This window comes from Elephas maximus, chromosome 2 (genome assembly GCF_024166365.1).
Source record: "Elephas maximus indicus isolate mEleMax1 chromosome 2, mEleMax1 primary haplotype, whole genome shotgun sequence".
Lineage (NCBI taxonomy): Eukaryota > Metazoa > Chordata > Mammalia > Proboscidea > Elephantidae > Elephas > Elephas maximus.
Genome location: NC_064820.1, coordinates 36,566,204 through 36,587,671, shown reverse-complemented (window position 1 = coordinate 36,587,671; position 21,468 = coordinate 36,566,204). Strand labels below are relative to the sequence as shown.

At 38.3% G+C, this 21,468-nt stretch overlaps 1 protein-coding gene across 4 annotated transcripts in view; it reads left to right on the top strand.

The window, feature by feature from the left end:
* The window catches only part of DROSHA (drosha ribonuclease III), a 138,352-nt gene that overhangs the window by 43,020 nt on the left and 73,864 nt on the right, over nucleotides 1-21,468 (top strand). For all 4 annotated transcript variants that reach the window (XR_007514375.1, XM_049861674.1, XM_049861672.1 and 1 more), the window contains exons 12-15: nucleotides 3,420-3,491; nucleotides 5,689-5,770; nucleotides 6,646-6,720; nucleotides 16,850-17,019. Coding sequence is in view for 3 of the 4 variants with exons in the window: in XM_049861674.1 (XP_049717631.1) it covers nucleotides 3,420-3,491; nucleotides 5,689-5,770; nucleotides 6,646-6,720; nucleotides 16,850-17,019 (399 nt within the window). In the remaining variant the exon portion in view is untranslated. The remainder of the gene's footprint in view (nucleotides 1-3,419; nucleotides 3,492-5,688; nucleotides 5,771-6,645; nucleotides 6,721-16,849; nucleotides 17,020-21,468) is intronic.

Below are 21,468 nucleotides of genomic sequence, written 5' to 3'. Positions count from 1 at the left end.
TTCCCATGCCAGTGTCTATGTTGGAAATATTTTACTGTTTTTAAAATTTTCCCCTCTTTGCGATCTGCTCTTCATTTGGATCCTGAACTATTTTATGCTACTCCAGTCTGGTCTTCTGGTCTCCTGCCTTGCTTCTCTACAAGCCACTCCCACACTGGCTCCACAATGACACTCTAAAATGTAAGCTCTGAAATAGTTGAATGATTTCTTGTTGCCATAGTATAAACGCTTACTCCTTACCATGGTTTATCAGGGGCACATAATATAGTTCATACTTGCCTCTGTAGAGTCACATTGCCTTGCAGTGTCCATGAGCTTCACTCTTTGAATAGCTAAATGACTTGTTCTTCCCCAGCTCCATTTCTGTCTTGTTAGAAGCCTAAACACTTGCTATTCCCCAATCTTTATAATCGTAGATGGCCTGGAAAATTCTTTCCTGTCTTTTAGGACTCAACTCAAATGTTACCTCCTCTTTGGTATTTTTTTTTTTTTTGCACTGTATACTTTTTGCTTGCTTGTTTATTTTTTAAATTGCATTTATCAGGTTACATTGTATCATATTACTCGTTTACACACATTCTAAAATTAACATGGAAAAATGCATATGGTTTAAAAAATGCTTACGGTTCATTAGAAAAAATTCATATGTGATTTTACATAGAGTATGATTATAACTATGGTTAAAATTAATACAGTAATGGATCCTAACCTTTTAAGGATAGGGCTTGTGGCTTATTTTAGAGTAACTATAAACCTAACATAGTTGCTAGCAAAGCATTGTTGTTGTGTCCCATCAAGTCAATTCTGACTCAGATCCTATGTGACAGTAGCACTGCCCCATAGGGTTTCCTAGGTTATAATCTTTACGGAAGGAGCCCTGGTGGTACAGTGTTTAAGCTCTGGGCTGCTAACCTAAAGGTCAGAAGCAGACTGCCACATCTTTCTCCCTCGGAGTGGCTGGTGGGTTTGAACCTCTGACCTTTAGGTTAGCAGCCCAGAGCTTAAACACTGCACTACCAGGGCTCCTTCCATAAAGATTACAACCTAGGAAACCCTATGGGGTAATTCTACTCTGTCCTATAGGCCGCTGTGAGTTGGAATGACTCAACAGAAATGGGTTTGATTTTTTTGGTTTGGGTAATCTTTACGGGAGCAGATCACCAGGTCTTTTCTCCCATGGAGTTGCTGGTGGGTTTGAACTGCCAGCCTTTCAGTTAGCAGCTGGGCCTTTAACCATTATCCCACCAGGGCTCCTTTAGTAAAGAGTAGATATTTTAAAAATATGTTGAATCATTACGTACATTTTTAACCCTCAAATACTTTTAAATGATTGTAGGAATAAAGCAGAACTTAAAAGCAATAGTGGCCTTAGCATGTGGCTTCAACTAGAATTCATAACCACAAAAAGTTGCAAATATTTCTCTTATTAAAATTATTATGAATTTCACTTAAATTAACCACTATCCTTAAAAAAAAAAAAAAAATTAAGAACTAAAGTTTGTTTCTCAGAAAAAGACTGCCAGTAGGTGGCATCATAAGACTATTTTAAAATATTTCTTATCATTCCTTTTCCTGGTAAAATTAAAAAGAATTTTTGTCTGATTACATCTATATAAAACCATCTTATGGACAGATTTAGCTGCAAGAAAGGCCACTTAACACATATATAGGACTTTTGAGACCTCTTATTTTCCCTAGCTAGCCAGCCAAGCCACTGCAGTAGCCGCCTCCTCTTTCTTTCTCATTCTTCCATTCATTCAAAAAAATATATAGGGAAGACCTATTATGTCTAGGCACTAAGCTAGTGTCTGATGATATGATGGTAAAACCAGACAGATGTGAATTTATTTCATGCTGAGTGTCCCTTCAGTGTCACACATACCCTGAGTATTCGAACAGGTAATAAGAGGTGTGCTCCCTACTGGTGAAGAGCCGGAGTCTGGAGCAAGACTTCCTAATTCATCAGTTACCTGTTACTTTGGTCAAGGTACCAGATCACTTTCTGCCTTAGTATCCTCCACTGTAAAATGGGGATGGTATCTCATAGGGATGTTGTGATGATAACATGAGAGAAAATACGTGAAGCATTAGAACAGTGCCTGGCTAAATAAATGTTAGCTGTTCTTATTTTTAGAAACCCTGATGGTGTAGTGGTTAAGAGCTACAACTGGTAATCAAAAGGTCTACAGTTCAGATCCACCAGACACTCTTTGGAAACCCTATGGGTCAGTTCTACTCCATCCTGTAGGGTCGCTATGAGTTGGAATTGATTTGTTGGCAACCGGTTTGGGTTTTATTTTTTTTAATTCTTACTTTTATTGTTGTTGTTAGGTGCAGTCGAGTCAGCTCTGACTCATGGTGACCCTTTGTATAAGAGAACAAAATACTGCCCGGTCCTGCACCATCCTCACAGTCGTTACGCTTGAGCCCATTGTTGCAGCCACTGTGCCAGTCTATCTTGTTGAGGGTCTTCCTCTTTTTCACTGGCCCTCAACTTTACCAAGCGTGCTGTCCTTCTGCAGGGACTGGTCCCTCCTGATAACATGTCCAAAGCATGTGAGACGGAGTCTTGGCATCCCTGCTTCTAAGGAGCATTCTGGCTGTACTCCTTCAAAGACAGATTTGTTTATTCTTCTGATGGTCCATGGTATATTCGATATTCTTCACCAACACCATAATTCAAATGCATCAGTTCTTCTTTGGTCTTCCTTATTCATTGTCCAGCTTTTGCATGCATATGAGATAATTGAAAACACCATGGGTTGAGTCAGGTTCACTTAAGTCCTTAAAGTGACATTTTTGCTTTTTAGCACTTTAAAGAGGTCTTTTGCGGCAGATTTGCCCAATGCAATGCGTTGTTTGATTTCCTGACTGCTGCTTCCATGGATGTTGATTGTTGATCCAGGCAAAATGAAATCCTTGGCAACTTTAGTTTTTATTATGGTTAGTATTACCACGATTGTTTTTTCCTCAGGACCAGATAGGGAGCATGAATCGCGTGCAACAGCTGACTTACAAATCTATAATAATCAGTTGTTAGCCTGCCATACCTGATCTGCATGAAGAGCCAAAGATTTTAAAAACCTGGGAGAAAGAAGTGTTTGTGACTGTGGTCTCATTAATTCTTTAGAGGTGATATATTTGGTTTTAATGGGTTCCTATCATGTCTGTGTTGCTGCTGCTAATACCGTTAATTAAGCACCAGCATTATGCAGGTTTCCCGTAGAGGCTGGGCCAGCAGGGTTCTTGCCATTAAAATCCAGCAGCTGCATTCAAGCTTCTCGTGCAGTGTTAGCTGCTTAGATTAAGGTACACCTTTCTCATTTGGTTCACGGCCCTCTGGGTCAGGTAGGATACGTGTGCGGTGTGAACCTGCAGGAAGACATTGCAGGCCTGACCCTTTCTTCTTCTTATTGCAGATTCCACTGTGTAAAGTAATTAGATTCAACATAGACTACACCATTCATTTCATTGAAGAGATGATGCCTGAGGTAAGGGAAAAGATTATTTAACAGCTTGATGTAGTTTGCACTTCTGTTTATTCCGCACATATTTTTAAAGCATTGAACTCAGTCACCTCTGGCTTTTTGCCATAGGAATACCCCTCAAGTATCATGTTCACTGTTGAAAGGGTCAGTGAGAAGTAGCGCTTGTATCAAGGTTAAAATTCGGGTCATTTTCAACTCATTGACCTATATTTGAACCCATCTCTCCTTGGCTTGCATCTGCTGATAATAGCTTTGCATCTGTTTCTAGTTTGTTTTGCGTAGGGGACAGATTTTGGTTACTGGTCATTATCAGACAGGAAATTAGAAGAGTGCAACTGAATCTGATAGCTGTTGGAGTAGCCTTATGCATTATCTCCAATGACACGATCAATGCTTGGTTCATTATTCTTCTCATATATTTACATATTTTTCCTAATTGTTTTTCATTGCAAATGCTCAACAACAGATTTATCTAAATATATGCAAGAGATTTAAAATTCCAAAGCAAGATTAATGTGAATCTCAGAATGATTCATTCCCTGGTCCTGAATTTAGTGGTATCAAAAATCACACTAAGAAATAACAACTAGACACCCTACAAGCCAGTGCACTTAACTTTGTGTTGGAGTCGGAGTGGATTTCCTGAGCTCCCGGCTCTTCTTGCAAACCTTGTTTAACAGCGCAGCTCTGTCATGGGCCGTGGAGCACCGAGGGGGAATTGATGGTCAGGGCATGCCTGCTTAGTTTGCACCTATTTCATTCTGAGCCAGTCCTGTTACTTCTACCTGCCTTTCAAAAAGCGTTAAAGAGGAAGGGCCACCCCTGTGTTCTCCAACTCAGGAGGGCTTTTCTGCTTCCTTTTGATTTTTGAGGGCATAAGCCTTCATTTGCTATTATAAAAGTTTATGACTTCTGGCGTGATCTCACGCAGGTTGGTTTATGAACCCTGAGCAAAACTAGTAGGAGGAAGAGTTCTGAGACAAGTCTCACTTGCATGTATATCATCTGTTAAGCTTGTTTACAGGAGAAATTTTGGTACAAAGGTTTGTGGTTTTTCTTAGCACTTCATTTGCCTTCATTAAGAATTTTTAACTGTTTTGGCACAAAGGACCTCTGATTTATGGTAACTGTCCCAGTGATTCTGGGTGAAATTGGTGTATGGGGGATGGGCAGGAGGGTTGAGATGGGCCTGACAGAGCCAGTGGAAACCCAGGTGGCATAGTAGTTAAATGCTACGGCTGCTAACCAGAAGATCAGCAATTCGAATCCACCAGATGCTCCTTGGAAGCTCTATGGGGCAGTTCTACTCTGACCTATAGGGTCGCTGTGAATTGGAATCGACTTGATGGTAACGGGTTTGGTTTTTTTTTATCAGAGCCAGCTGGTATGTGTGTGGGATTTGAATGAACAAAAAGTCCCTAGGAGCTTCTGATAGTTTTATAATTGGGTTAGAAAAAATAGGAGATAAACGAGACTTTTTAAATTTCACATCATTTTATTTGGACGTTGGGAAGGGTTGAATTGACATTTCCATAGCCATCCTAATGGCATTACTGCCTAGATTAAGTTTGGGACCACTGTTTATTTCTGTCAAAAACCAGTGAGCTGATGTTAGGATAGGGACCAAACTTTTTAGGAAATTAATGTAGTTTTAGTATGAGTTCAACAGACTTTTTTTTTTTTTTTAATTGTACTTTAGATGAAGGTTTACAGAGCAAACTAGTTTTTCATTTAACAGTCAATACACATACTGTTTTGTGACATTGGTTGCCAACCCTACAACATGTCAACACTCCCCCCTTATTGACCTTGGGTTCCCCATTACCAGCTTTCCCATTCCCTCCTGCCTTCTAGTCCTTGTCCCTGGGCTGGTATACCCATTTTGTTTTGTTTTATGGACCTGTCCAATCTGTGGCTAAAGGGTGAACCTCAGGAGTGACTTCATTACTGAGCTACAAGGGTGTCCGGGGGCCATACTCTCGGGGTTTCTCCAGCCTCCGTCAGACCAGTAAGCCTGGTCTTTTTTTTTTTGTGAGTTAGAATTTTGTTCTACATTTTTCTCCAGCTCTGTCCGGGACCCTTTATTGTGATCTCTCAACGGACACTTTATAAGACACTTGACTAGAATAAATTGAACCTTCAGTTAATATATATATAAATATGCAGTATGACAATAATTTGATTTTGGTTTATTTTTCAGAATTTTTGTGTGAGAGGACTTGAGCTCTTTTCATTGTTTCTATTCAGAGATATTTTGGAATTGTATGACTGGAATCTTAAAGGTAAATAACAGGATGTAAAGAAAAAAGTGATGCTTTTGGAAGAAAGTTATGGTATCTGTAAAAAGTGTAAAAAGGGGGTGTAATCAAAATTTATTTTTTTAAATATCCAGGAAAATGTGTGTTATTCATAGGAATGCTTGCTATGGTTAGACATGAATAAGTTCTTATGGGTCTACAATTTGTCATTATTGCCTAAGAAGATGATACCTATTGTGAGTAGCTACCTTGATTTGTGTGCATTAGGAAAATCTCATTAGTTAGTATTTTATATCTAGTGAACCTTAGTAAACTTCTTTCGAAATGACAATTTATTAAAACAGAGAACTCTAGTTAGCTGTTAAAATTAAAACACACATACACTCATGGTATCTGGTTCTTGGATAATAGTTTGCTCTTATGGAAGTGTCTGGATTGCAGCAAATATTTATTTTTAAAGCAGTATATTGGTGAATGACTTTACAAACCAAGTTTTTTTTTTTTTTAATATTTCTGAGCTTTTTTCAGTGTATCCATTAAGATGGGAAGGAATTGAAACACAGGCATATTATATCATTCATTAGTTCAACCATATAAAAAAATCTTTATATTTTAAAAATATTTTTGGAATTTTATTGTGTGAATTTGCTGCTTGGGGCTTTCACCCTCCTCTTATCTTCCAGTAGTCTCCGCACTGCGGTCTTCACTGGATGCTTGTGGCAGTTACCATGTGATTGATTTAGCTCTTGAGGAAAGGAGGGGTGGGCGTTTTTATAGCCCCACTTCTGGTGGTGGTTTTTGTGGTTATAGTAAATCTCAGGCGTTAAGTGGCTGCGTTTGTTTTCTAAGGTGTTTCGTTTTATTTATTTTTTTCTTTCCCGTTCATTTGTTTGCTTTAGGTCCTTTGTTTGAAGACAGTCCTCCCTGCTGCCCAAGATTTCATTTCATGCCACGTTTTGTAAGATTTCTTCCAGGTAAATCTTTTGGATTGTCAGTGACCTGGTGAGATAGTGCATTTCAATAGGCCTGCCAGTCACCTTTCAGTCTTTTAGAAGCAACGTTCCCATTTCAGACACTTCATTAATTACTTCTCAGATTGGGCACAGTCATGTAAAATTATACAAACTGATTTACACCCCTGTATAATTTATGGGGGCCCCAAACTAAAAGAGCAATGGGAGCACTGATTTATACATTTTGAAAATCTGCTTGATAAAATACCATGCAGGTGTTAAAATTAACATGGAAAAAATGCACGTGCTTTAAAAAATGCATATGGTTAATAGGAAAATAATTCATATATAATTTTACGGATAATATGATTATAACCGCTTAAAGTTAATATAGTAATGGTTGTATTAGGATGGTGGGGTTATAGATAGTTTTTTTCTATTTTTTGGGCACATGTGTTTTTATTTATTTTGTAATGAAAAAGGTGTATAATAATTTATCCTCCCACTAAATTAAAATGCATTATAAGAGTTTAGTTGTGAGATACGGCATTATACTTGATGTTTTTAAAAGTGGGTAGATTTTTAATGAAAGCCTTTGGATGCATTTTGGCTTATAAAATCTTATTCTTTGAGGCTCCTGCCACTCTATTTGTCTGAGTTTTCTAGGCCTGACATAACAAAATACCTTAAAGTGGGTGGCTTTAAAGAACAGAAATGTCTGTAGTTTTGGAGGCTCGAAGTCTGAATTCATGGGCTAGCAGGTCCACACTCCATCTTCTCTAGAAGTCCCTTCTTGTCTCTTCCAGCTTCTGGTGCTCCAGATGTTTCCTGGTGTTCCTTGGCTTACAGCTTCTTCTGGTCTGTCACGTGGTTGTTTTTCTCTTGCGTGTGACTGTCCATGTCTGTTCTCCACCTTTATAAGACATCACTTAGAAGGGATTAGGACCCACCCTACTCCAGTATGACATCCTTAATTGATAACACCTGCAAAGAAAAACGGGATTTCCCCAAACAAGGTCGTGTTCACAGGTACAGGGGTTAGAACTTCAACATAGCTTTTTGGGGAGGCAGTTCATAAAATATTCTCACCCTTTGTTGCTGTTTGACTTCCTGGCCAATTACCTCTTTAACGAGTGCTGTCAAGCCTCTCAGTAAGGTTCAGTCACCAACCTAGTGAACCTCATTCACCATTCTGCCCTGAGCCTTACAATTCCTTGATTTTTTTCTATTGTGTTGATTGTCACCTCTTGGCCACCTAACCCCAAGATAAAACCTGAGAATATGTCATCACCCCAAATGAATTGATCCCTAGAATCTGATTCTACTGTCACACTTTCCGATGACATCTTCCGATACTTCCAGCTGTCTCGTGCCCTAATTCTCTTTGCTTCTACTTGAATCTTCCCTTTTCTTCCTGTGTACAGCCCCCTTTCTTTGTTTTCTGCCTAAGTCCTGTTGACTTCTGTCAGCTCTAGCTGCCTCAGCCCCTTGTGAGTCCACCGCTTTCAATGTATATGTCCTCAGTCCAGCCACATGCCTGCTCTTCTCTTATGTGTGGGCCACTCAGTAATTCTGAAGACAGTTTATAGCTGCTGCAGTAAATCTGTGCTCCAAGTCTCAGCTGGGCAGTTTTTCTGTGTGTAAGCTAGCTTTCAGCACATCAGCAGTTTCAGGAATTCAGCCCTATGTTTGTGTTCTCCTCATCATGCCTCATATCCTCCTGGAGGCAGGAGGCCTTGCCCTGCTCATGCCTGAGAACCCTCCTTTGAGCTGGTGTCAGCCTCTGGCTTCCCCGTGTTCTGATTCCATTAACAGCCAAGCTTTGCTTCAGTGCCTGGCACGCCCTCCACCCTGCTGCCACTGTGATGCCAAGGTCAGCCTCTGAAGACCAAGTCTGGTGGACATGCTTCAGTTCCAGTCTTCTCCTAATGTGGTGTCTGGGCTGTTGACCTTTTCTTTCTTCCAGGCGCTCCTTACTTTCACCCTAGCTCTGTGATTCATCCTTTGTGGCTTTTGTTTCTCGTCTGCTCAGTCTGGGTAGGTTTTGTCCTTGACATCCTTTCCTCAGTTCAGTCACGGTGGCTTATTTTTATTTTAGGATAGCATTGCTAATATTTTAAGTATGATCATTAATGTTTATTTTGTTGCTTGGAAAATTCACTCAAAAGCTATTCTCCTTTTTACATTTGGTTTTAGTTGGATTGAGAAGCCCTTTTTTCTTTTCAAGTGAATGCATCTTTGATTTTATAATGGAACTTTAGCAGTAAACTTATTAGAAAGTGGCGTTGGAGTGAGTTCGTGAAAAGCTTTTCCTTTCCGTTTGTATGTGCCTCTAGGCATTTTATGTCCAAACAGATCTCTGAGAGAAAGTGGGCAGTTTAAAAACCTTAGGGAAGACTCTCTTGCTGGGTGTTTACTCTGAGGTATTTCAACTCACACAAAATGTTTCTCATAACTATGTAGCGATAACATTTAAGTGGTCATAGAGAAAAAGGTCTATTGATTTATTTTTAAACAGGGTTTACATTTTCATTAGAATTCCCTTTGAATATATATGTATTAGTCTTGAAGGATGCAGAAAAATACCTCACGTATAAAAGGTATTTTGATAGTGGGTGGTAGGTACATCATGATTTGTTTTGCACAATCATTAATGATCTTTGAGAAAACGGACAATTAAAAAGATAAATACATTTTTGTCATGCGAATATATAATTTGCATCCTTTTTTTTTTTTTTTAAAATAACTCATTGAGCAACTGAATATTTTTAAAGATCGTGAGGTATAGTTCCAAATTTCTGGTCAAAAGAGTTGCGTCAGTCTGTACTGCCGTAAGAAATGCATTACTGCCCTTCTTAACATTTTGGGTCCACCTTCCTCCCTCCTTTTTGTAAAAAATTTCAGCCTTGAGCTTCAAGAGGCTGAAGAGTAAACAGTATCTGTCGTGTATCACCAGTGCTGATATACTACTTGGCTCATAGCAGGGACTCAGTAAATACTTGTTTACTAACTTTAATTAATCAGTCAAAATAATGCCTCATTTAAATACTCATTTATTTGGTTACTAATGAGATTGAATGTGTTTTTCAAACATTCCTTGCCACTATCCCATTTTTTCTTTAAGTAGAACTTTAAGTATTATTACTGAAAAGTACATAAATAATAAATATAGAACTCAATGACTTTTTACTGTGTACACATGACCTCTCCCTCAGGACTCAGATTAAGATTGCCAGCATCCAAAAGCCCTCCTTCCAGCCCCATTCTAGTCACTACCCAGCCCCTAAGGGGTAACTCCTGTTCTGTTTTGAAACATCATGTACTAGTTTTAACTGTTTTTGAACCGTATAAAAACTAGAATTATACAACACATACTCTCTTCTGTTTAACTGTTAACCTGAAGGTTTGCAGTTTGCACCCGCCCAGCAGAAGAAAGCCCTGGTGATCTGCTTCCGTAAAGACCCCAGCCGAGAAGACCCTGTGGAATGACAGTTCTACTCTGTAACACATGGGGCTGGTGTCTGCATGGGGATCACACAGAAAACCAGGCAGCGGGCAGGGTTTGGCCTGTGGGTTACAGGTTGCCAATCCCTGGTCTAATTATCCTTCCGTTAGTAACAGCGTAAAATTTATAGTGCACCTTGGTATCTGGTACTGTAAATCCTCCACTTTTGCTTTTTTTCTTCAAGATTATGTTGGCTATTCACATTTTTATATAGATTTTACACATTGTCAATTTTTCTAAACTATAACCACTATAAACTTAATTGAAATTGAATAGATTTTATAGATCAATTTAGGAAAAATGGATATCTTTATATTCTTAAGAGTTCCAATCCATGAGCATGGAATATCTCACCATTTACTTAGATCTGCTTTAATTTCTCTCAATATGTCTTGTTGGCGATCTTGCACATCTCTGGTTAGATTTATTTCCAGATTTATGATGCTATTGAATGGCATTGGTTTTTCAATTTTATTTTCTATTTGTTTATTGGTGGCATATAAAAATACAATCAGATAGGAGGAGGATGTGAAATGTGTGGCTACTTGTCTCTGTGAACAGCTGCCTCATTTGCCATGAGACCAGAAGAACTGGATGGTGTCAGGCTACCATGACTGAACATTCTGATCAAAGATTCTATAGAAGAATCTTGATCAAAAGGGAGGAAATGCAGAACAGAATATCAAATTTTCATGGACTCCAGGCTTCTTGGAGCCATGGTTAGATGAACCCTTGAAACAGTTCGCCTGAGATAATCTTTAAACCTTAAACCAAGCATATCCCCTGAAGTCTTTTTATTAAAACCAACCAGTAGGTTAGCTTAACTAGTAAAAAATGTCTGCCTTGAGCATTATACTGTTTTTAGAACTATCTGTGTGGGATCAAATTGATAACAGCAACTGGAAAGATTAGATAGGAACCTTAAGGGGCAGTGAATTTATGTTAATGAGGGAGGAACAACTCAGAAAAGGGTGACAGTGGTTATATAACTTGAAGAATGTAATCAGTGTCACTAAATGGTACATGTAGAGACTGTTGAATTGGTGTATGTTTTGCTGTGCGTATTCTCAACAACAATAACAAAATAAATAAAATTAAAAAACATATGATAAGTTCAGTATTTTATCTTACATCTACCAGTCTTGCCAGTTTGTAGATTCTTTGAGATTTCTTACCTATGTGATCATGTTTTTTGTGAATGACAGTTTTATTTCTTCCTTTCAAATCCTTAAACTTTTTGTTTTTCTTGCTTTATTGTACTGATTAGGAACTCCAACATAATGTTGACCAAAATATGGTGTTCATTGTATCTCTCTCATTTTTGCCTGATCTGTTCATGTTCATTGCCCTTCTGATAAACTTTTTTATTTTCCAAATTGTCTTAATTTTTCTTTGAACGTAGTTAAATTTCAGCTTATAATATAGTCATGTCTCTTGCTTATTTTATTTGGATTTATTTTACTCTTTTTAAATAAAATCTTTCCCTTGCTACAAAGGGTTTCCGTTCAGTTCTGTTTTCTTTTAGTTTTTCTATAAGGCCCTTTTACATATTTAATTCTTTTAGTCATTTGAATTTTATATTTTTGAGATCAGAATCTAAGGTCTTTTGCTTTTCTAGATGGATAGTCAAATATCCCATCATAAATATCATAAAATATGTTTTGAGGACTACCCATACTCTGTTCCATTGTGTCTCTTCCTGTTCTGTCTCCTCATTATTCTAATTAGAATTGCTGTCTGATATCTTTTCACGTTGGATGGTACTAGTGCTTCCTCTCTTCCTTCTTTCTTTCTTTTTTTTTTTTCCAGAATTTTCTTTACAATTCTAGGTAGTTTATTCCAGGTGAATTTTATGTTTGTGTTTTAGTAGATGCTTCCAAGAAATTATAAAAGAAATATTTTTTAAAAGTAGCCAAATAATATGAAAGTATGTAAAGTAAAAAAGTCAGCAACCCCCTTCTATACCTGTGAAAATAAATAAGCGCCGTAAATGGTTTGACTTGTATGTGTTTTAATCTATAAAGAGAGAGTTATGTGTTTTTTTCAAGTGGCATCATATTAAACATGTTACACAACTTGCCTTTTTTTTTCACTCAAATCAGACAGCCTCTGTGTAAACACATTACCTCATTCTTTAACACCTACATAGCATTCCGTGGTATGAATAGACTTTCTTTTTTGACAATTCCCCTATTGTTGAATATTTCGGAGATTTCTTTTCTTTTCCCATTTCATAGAAAAACATCAGGAACTGTCTTGTGCATCTCTCCTTTTGAATTTCTGAGTGTTTCTGTAAGAGAGTTCTAGAATGAAATTATTTGTTAAGACAATATGAACATTTGAAATCTGAAGAGATTGTTGGGGCCAAGTTCCCTCTAGAAAGGACATATGAATTTGTACTTATGACCAACAGTTTTTGAAAGAACCCTTTTCTGTACACTTGTCAACAGTGGATATTACTAGCCTTTTATGTTTTTGTCCACCTGATAGACAAAAAGTAATCTTGTTATGTTATTACCTGTATGCTTCTTGAACTGTGGTAATGAGCAGCTTTTCATAGATTTCAGGTATTTTATGGTTTTCTGATTCTCATTTGCTTTTTATTTATATCAGCCTATTGTCATGTTTGAGGAGCTCCGGTGGTCTAATGGTTAAGGGCCTGTCTGTTAACCAAAAGGTGGGCATTTCTAACCCACCAGCTGCTCCATGGGAGAAGAGACCTGACATTCTGCTCCCGTGTAGAGATTTCAGCCCAGGAAACACTATGCGGTAGTTCTACTCTGTTCTGTAGTGTCGCTTTGAGTCGGAATTAACTCACTGGCACATAACAGCAACCACATTGTAATATTTAATGGACACTTTGTTTTATCAATCCTAATTTTTCACCAGTTTCCCAGTTTGCTCATTTTGAAGGCAACCGTTTCAGTTGCTCTGTATAAATTTACCCGGAATAAAGCATGATAGTTTAAACTAGGGATTATTCAATACAGACCAGTTCACTAGAAGTCAAATCATAGAAAAACCAGTTTATTGAGATTTTAAGAATTTTCTCAAATTTTTGTTTCTTTCCTTTCTCTGTCTCCATCTTTGATAACAAAACAGCTGACATGAATTCTCCTAGGCTGATTCTGACTGTAGCTGGGGCAGGGGCAGGGGCAGGGGCAGAGCAGGGCATAATTGTGTCGATTGTAAGCCTGCACATAAAGGAAGCCTAGTCCTTGCCTACATAATCACTGTAGTGAAACTTAAGCTCTCAAAAATCCTGAATCAATTTTTACAAAGTAATTATTCAGCAAATTGGTTTTTGGAAATTGCTGCATTTTAGAGGCACAGCTCTCAGGTATGGCTAGCAGAGGGTCAGATGTGGGGAAGAGCCTCAAAATTTCCAGGGTGGCAAGTGTAGTTTGAGAAAATACTGATGGATATGTCTTAATATAACTTTAAGGAGCCCTGGTAGCGCAGTATTAAAGCCATTGACCGTAAACTGAAAGGTTGGCAGTTCGAAACTACCAGCAGCTCCTCAAGAGAAAGATGTTGACACTCTGCTGCCATAGAGATTTACAGCCTTGGAAACCCTATGGGGTTGCTATGAGTTGGAATCAACTTGATGGCAGTGGGTTTTTGAATGTAATTTTGTTTGGAAAATAAAAAAAATTCAACCTGTTAATACATGTTTAAGAAAATGAGGCTGTGATAAGACATCTCAGTAGGAATATACAGAAGAGTTGCTGTTACTATCTCAGTGTAGGGAGAGGACGCGGTGTTTTTATATTTCTTAAAATTGAGTAAGTGTTAATACAGTTGAGGAATACTTGTTTAACCAGCAATGTCCTTAATACAAATTCCCCAACAACCCCCTCCCCGCCTGCTCAATAACCATATAAATAATCAAGCAAAATACACTGAGAGAATTGGGTCTTTAAGACGCAGTTTATAAAATCTGGCAGTTCGTTAGTGACTGTCCAGATTCATTCCCTGAAACACAAACTCCAGTTCTTCCCGAATAATGAATCGTTGTCGCTGTTCCAGTCCCTGGGCTGGCAGCGTTCCTGCTAACCTTAGCTTACCCACTCTAATGTCTCATTTATATCATGTCCTATTTACCCCAACCAATGAGATAAAAATTACTTGCGAGCCCTCAGTGACATAGTTCCATAAATCCCCAACATAAACGTGGCAAAACAGCCAAACCAAAAGAGCCAATTCATTAGCATTAGTGAATTCATGGGAGTCTGAGAGCAAGTGGCCATGTTAGTCATGCATTTCTGAAAGTCACTCCACAAATATTGATGGGGTGTCTCTTTTTTCTAGACTGGATACACTTGATGCAAGGGTTAGAGCCCTTGTCCTCATGGGCTCTGGCAGGACTCTCTAGTCTTGTGTCCACCTCTTATATTTCAATAGTGATTGTACCCCAATACCAAAGTGGAGCAGAGACTTAAACCCCCACCCAAGCCAGATTGTCTGTCCTGAGATTCTGTGTTTTTTCACAGAGGTAAATAACTATCTTTTAAGGTTGTACTTGGCATTTATAGACTTTTTATTATTCTAGTTTCTGTGCTGCTATAGAACCCCCTCCACCTTCATCAGTAGCTTTGTACCCACAGTAGGTAGGCATGTTCTTCTTATAAGCATTGGGTGGCTTCCTTTCCTTACCTTTCGAGTATTCCTCTCCTAAACTGGACAGTGCCTATGCCATACATTGCCACAGAGTTGGAGCGTCTTTAAGAAACCCTTGGCTTATAGACTTAAATGTTCCCCTCTCCCAGTAGCTCCTTCTTTAGTCTTTTCACTTTAAATTCAGTGCCCCTAGTCCATTTAACTTTTATCTGAAACTCCTGGGAGTCAGCCAGCAAGCACTAACTGCTTCGGGGAAGATTCTGGTGCTGTTTTGTATGCCTGAATTCTCGTATATTTGCATCCAACCTACCCCCATAAAATTTGAATCTCTTTTCTCATCCTTATAGCAAAACAAAGGACAGTGGTTAAGCGCTGGGCTGCTAACAGAAAGGCAGTTCAAACCTACCAGCCACTCCGGGGAGAAAGATGTGGCAGTTGGCTTCCTTAAAGGTTTATAGCCTTGGTTTATAGCTGCTTTCTGTCTCTATACACTAACCTTTCTTTAAATTTACTTCTCGTCCTTTTCCCTGTTTGACTCTTCATAGCACTCATCGCGACCTGATGGGTCGTGGAGTTGACTGATATTGTCTCTTTCCCTCCACTGGAATGTAAGCTTCAGGAGGGCTGGGACTTTGACTGTTTGGATCACTGCTCTGTACTCAGGGCCAGAATAGTACCTGATATGTGATAGGTACTCAGTAAATATTTGTTATCCAGGACTGGGCGGTGTTTCGTTCTGTTGTACGTAGGGTCGCTATGAGTCAGAACCAACTCGATGGCACCTAACAACAACAAATACTTGTTGAATGAATGAACGTTTGAATGAATGCATGCCTACATGTATAGTGGTTATTAAGCAGCAATGCGTTTTAGTCCCCAGTACAGTGTCTTAGCTTAAGAAATATGTGTTTAAAGGAAGTTTTGATATTTTCTCTCTTCTTTTTTAGATATATCTAGGACTGTCCAAGTTCTTAGACCACAATAACTCATATTAAAATATTTTATCTTCTGCTTTCTAGTACCCCAAACTCCTGGGTACCATTAACTCCTCTACCACAGAGAGGACACCCTCATTTATGCTTTGTCGTTCCCACCATCCTTGTTTCTCCATGAAGTGTTTGGCCCTGCACTACTGTTTCTATCATATCTCATGACCCAGAGGAGGGTAGTAATTGTCTTCTCCACTTTAAGGGCTCTTGTCCTTTTTTTGGGTGGGAGTAGAGAATGTAAAGGGGTATAGAGTTGCTTGCAAATTTTGGTCCAGAAGCTAAGCCCGAAGAGAAGGCCAGAAGTATGTGAACCCCACATAAATGGCCACATTAAACAAATATTTTTGCTTCATCAAGTATGGGACAGGTTGGCTTTTTCCAAGGTAATTTGTTGTTTTTATTGTCTGTACTTAGTGGTCTATGCTCTGTTAGCCTCAGAATACTTGGTATTTTTGCCATGTGCTGAACTCCGTAACCATCTTCTGTGACGTTAGTACAGACTCTTCAGCTCTATTCATCATGGCAGGTGCAGCGCGTTAGCACCAAAAAATTAGACCGTAACGCAACAATGGCTTGTTGAAAACATCCATATATATCTCATAAAAGCTTAGAATTTAAGTCAGTGATATTACTTTTCAAGAGCCCTCATCTGTTACCCTAAAAGGAATGATAAAATCTTTAAGACACAACATGGTTCTGTATGTTATAAACTGTGGTTCTTTAGGCTAGGTGGTTTTCAATTTATTCAGGTAGGCTCCCCCGCGTTTTTTTATATTCACACCTCACAAATGGAGCCTTTTATCATTTATAATGTTGTTGTTGCCATTTTAGTAAATAAGTTGGTTTAGGAGCACTGTTCATGAGTGAAACGAATGGCTTTCTTACTATTTGGCACCTAGTTAAACAGTGTAAAATGAAAATTACGTGTTTATAAATGCCCGCCCCCCCATTGTCCTGCTTTCCCTTATTCAGTGAGTGATTTGTTACTGATTGAATAGCCTTTTTTTCCCCCCTTTCCTCTCCACTCCCACTCAAGATGGAGGCAAGGAGGTGCTGTCCATGCACCAGATTCTTCTTTACCTACTGCGGTGCAGCAAAGCCCTGGTCCCGGAGGAGGAGATCGCCAACATGCTTCAGTGGGAAGAGCTGGAGTGGCAGAAGTACGCAGAGGAGTGCAAAGGCATGATCGTTACCAACCCCGGAACGGTATGTTCTGGAGTTCACAGGTTCAGAGACTGAGGCACCTTCTTTTCCAGGTTTGGATGTTTCACAAAAAACACTAAGAGAACATTTTAAAAGCTTTTAGTATTCATTGATTCTTGTCCTTTAGGTAATTTTTCCTCCAAATATTTAGTAAACAAGAATAATTATATGATTTAGACGTTTTTGGTAATACATTCACCTGATTAGTAAATTTTATCTGCCCATTTTGGAGAATTTTGAAGTTCAAAGTTTTAGATACATTTAAATCTGATTTTTTATTTTTAGTATACAAGCAGTATATCTTTACTATAGAAAATTAGGAAAATAAAAATAGAAAAACTGCTCAAAGACAATAAAAATTATCCATGATTTAATTTTCTGGAGATTATTTACTTTTCTAGTCTTTTTAGGAGTAGATATATTTTATACTGTTTTGAAACAACATTGGCATCATACTATTAAATATTAATATTCAGGTTTTTCCTCCTCGTCTTCTAACACCAGCAACAGCATTTTTACCTAGTCTTAAGATTCTTTAGAAGTGTAATTAAAAAAGGTACATAAGTTATTTAAATAATTCCCTATTGTGGGGTACGTGGGTCGTTTCCATGTATTTGCTGTAGTAGATAGTACTATATTGAATGTGTGTGGGGGGGTGTATATACACACACGTTGGATTGTATATGTGTTTGCATATGTGTCCATTTAGTTTTTTAGAGAGAAGTCCTGTGTGTGAAATTAGTATATTGAAGGTATGCACATTTTGAAGGCTTTCGATAAAACAAAAAAACCAAACCCATTGCTGTTGAATTGACTCTGACTCATAGTGACCCTGTAGGACAGAACAGAACTGCCCCACAGGGTTTTCAGGGAGCAGCTGGTGCATTCACATTGCCAGCCTTTTGGTTAGCAGCTGAACACTTAACCGCTGTGCCCCAGGGCTCCAAAGACTTTTCATACATATTGCAAATTGCTTTCCAGAAGGGTTGTAAAATTTGTATTCTGACTGGAAGTATATGAGAGTACCAGTTTCTTCCTATTGGTTATATTAGTTTAAGGAAACATTACCAATTTGAGAGGAAAAAAAAATTAGTTAACTCTTGTATTTATTTTGATTTCTAGTAGTGAAAACTAATATTTTATGTTTATTGGCCATTCATATTTTCTTTTGATAATTACCTATTAATAGTCTTTGTCTTATTTTTTATTATTTCTTCCTCTTACTGATCCTTTGCTATAATTATTATAAATTATTAAGAATATTTCCCATTAATTTTATTGACTTGTTAAATTTTTTGTTTTAAAAATTAGCTTCTTAGGTTAATTTTTAAAGTTGAAATATAAAATTAAAAGCAAGGAATTGAAAGATGGCTAGTTTCTTATATAAAATGCTGTTTTATATATCAGATAGAGATTTTTTTCTCTAAAATATGTTACTGTTTCATAATATAGTTATATATTGGGATCTTGTCATAAAATTTTATGAAAATGGAGAATTAAAACTAATGTAAAAAAAACCCAGTAATCTATTTAAACAAAGCTGTTATTTTTAAAAAGCTGCCAAATTGTTTAATAGCCTTGATTTGTGAAAATAATAACTCCATATCAACTCTTTGTAGCATGACAGTAACATCTGCACAAACAAAATGTTGCTATTTCCAAATAAAATATTCCAGCTTATACTGATTATTTTAAACAAGTCCAGTAAGTGAAAGTGTTTAATAAAAATATGTTTAAACATAAAACTTGTTTAAAACTAGGAGATCATATAATTTTCACTTTTACACTGTTAAATCAGGTTAAATAATCGTTACAGTAATTTTAAATATAAAAGTAAAAGCATATGAGAATAAAACTGTGAATTTTATTTTTCTCGTTTTAACAGTTGAATATATTTACATTTCTCTGGCCAGTTTTAGAGCTGGGTTGGAAAATGGAGGGGAGTGATGGTGGTAGGAGACGTAGCTTGTGTCTTGGTTGGTCCACTTGAAGATTCCCATGCTTTATAGTGGATATTTTAGGAACACATCCACCTTGAGGCTTCCTTTCATGGCATAGTTAAGTTTTCCTTAGATCCTAGAATCAGTTGGGGAACTTTTTAAAAAACTAGGGATGCCGTGGCCCCACCCTATATAGTCCAGGCAGTGGACCCGGGAATGTGTAGTTTAAAAAATCCCCAGGTGCTCCTGATTCATTTATTGCTCGTTTTTGAGCCAAAGGCCTAGTGACATTTGCCCATCACAGTCAACACCCATGGAAGCAGCAGTCAGGAAATCAAACAATGTATTCCATTGGGCAAACGTGCTGCAAAAGAACTTTATAAAATGTTGAAAAGCAAAGATGTCACTTTGAAGACTAAGATGTGCCTGACCCAAACCACGGTATTTTTAGTCACCTCATATGCATGCGAAAGCTGGACAATGAGTAAGGAAGATGGAAGAAGAATTGATGCCTTTGAATCATGGTGTTGGCAAAGAATATTGACTGCTAGACGAATGAACAAGTCTGTTTTTGGAAGAAGTATAGCCAGAATGCTCCTTGGAAACGAGGATGGCGAGACTTCGTTTCACATAATTTGGACAAATTATGAGGAGGGACCAATCCCTGGATAAAGACATCATGCTTGGTAAAGCAGAGGGTCGGTGAAAAAGAAGACTCTCAACGAGATGGATTGACACAGTGGTTGCGACAATGGGCTCAAACATAGCAATAACTGTGAAGATGGTGCAGGACTAGGCAGTGTTTCATTCTGTTGTACATAGGGTCATTGTGAGTTGGAACCGACTCGATGGTACCTAACAACAACATGGTCATCACTCAGCTAATGTTTGTCGATTGACTGCTGTGTGAGCCATAAGATGCTTGCCCTGGTGAAAATGCAGGGCATATACATATGAAAGAAGTGAATGATGAATTGTTGAATCAGTGGACCAACCAGTAAAGCCTGTAGTTTTAGAAATACATAGGAGAGATCACTGACCAGGCTTGCCAGGGGGTGCTTCGTGGAGGAGGTAGTACCACAGTGAGGTCTTTAGGTGTTGGGAAGGTATGAGACCAGTTTTGAGGATAATGAGGAAACCAGATTAGTCAGGATGAGAGGTTTATATTGGGACGCAGTCAGCAATAAATTGAGAGGTACGTTTGGAGCTCTGGCGGAGCGGTGGTTAAGACCTCAGCTGCTAACTGTAAGGTTGGCAGTTTGAATCCACCAGCTGCTCATTGGAAACCCCATGGGCAGTTCTGCTCTGCCCTATAGGGTTGCTATGAGTCAGAGTAGACTAAGTGACAACAGGTTACGGGTAGGTTTGGGTGCCAGGTTTTGGAACACGTTGAAATTTAATCTTTTTTTAGTGCTACCTAGAGAACTCTGGTGGTGTAGTGGTTAAATGCTATGGCTGCTAACCAAAAGTTTGGCAGTTTGAATCCGCCAGGCGCTCCTTGGAAACTTTCGGGCAGTTCTACCCTGTCCTATAGGGTCGCTATGAGCCAGAATCGACTCGACTGCAGTGTTTTTTTAATGTTACCTAAAGATGTGTAGAAGTTATACATAGTTCAAGGTAGATACAATAATATATTTCATTCTCTGTAGTACTTGCTTTGAAAGATTGCCCAATGGTAAGAATATTGAGAAATTTATTAAATATTTCAAGCTATTGTGGTGACACAAAATACTTTTATTGCTGCAGAACTTAAAATAATTAATTTCCCTCTGTAAGCACTTGCTTTGGCCAGGGAATACCTTTTTCATTAGCAAGAATATAAAAATGGTAGGATAGCTGTTGTAGAGTGTGATCAAAGGCTAGAAATTATTTAACCTCCCCCACCCCAATAAAGTCAGAGGTAATATAGATATTTTCCACCACTCATCTGTCAGTTTGTCAGACTCTGATGGCTTGAGTGTTGCTATGATGCTGGAATGTATGCCATCAGTATTTCAAATACCAGCAGCGTCATCCTTGGTGGGCTGGTTTCAGCAAAGCTTCTAGACTAAGATTAGAAAGGAAAGACTGGCAATCCACTTCTGAAAATTAGGTAGTGACAACCTATGGATCACAACAGAACATTGCCCTACCAGTTGCGTTGGACATGTTAGTAGATGGGAACAGTCACTGGAGGAGGACATCATGTTTGGTGACGCGAAGGGCCAGCGAGGGTGAGGGAGACCCTAGGTGAGATGGATCGGCACAATAGCTGTGTCAGTGGACTTGAACCTGCCAGCAGTCGTGAGGATGATGCAGGACTGGGTGTTGTTTCACTCTGTTGTACATCAGATCGCCATGAGTTGGAATTGACTCCACTGTGGCTATCTATCTATTGATCCCTCTGTCTATAGGTAATTTAAATCACCCTTTCCTTTAATGGTACCATAACATGCTGTTTAAAAGCATGGAAACATGACAAATTTAGTTACATTCTTCCATGTGTAGTTCTTCTTTTAAAAATATATCCTAC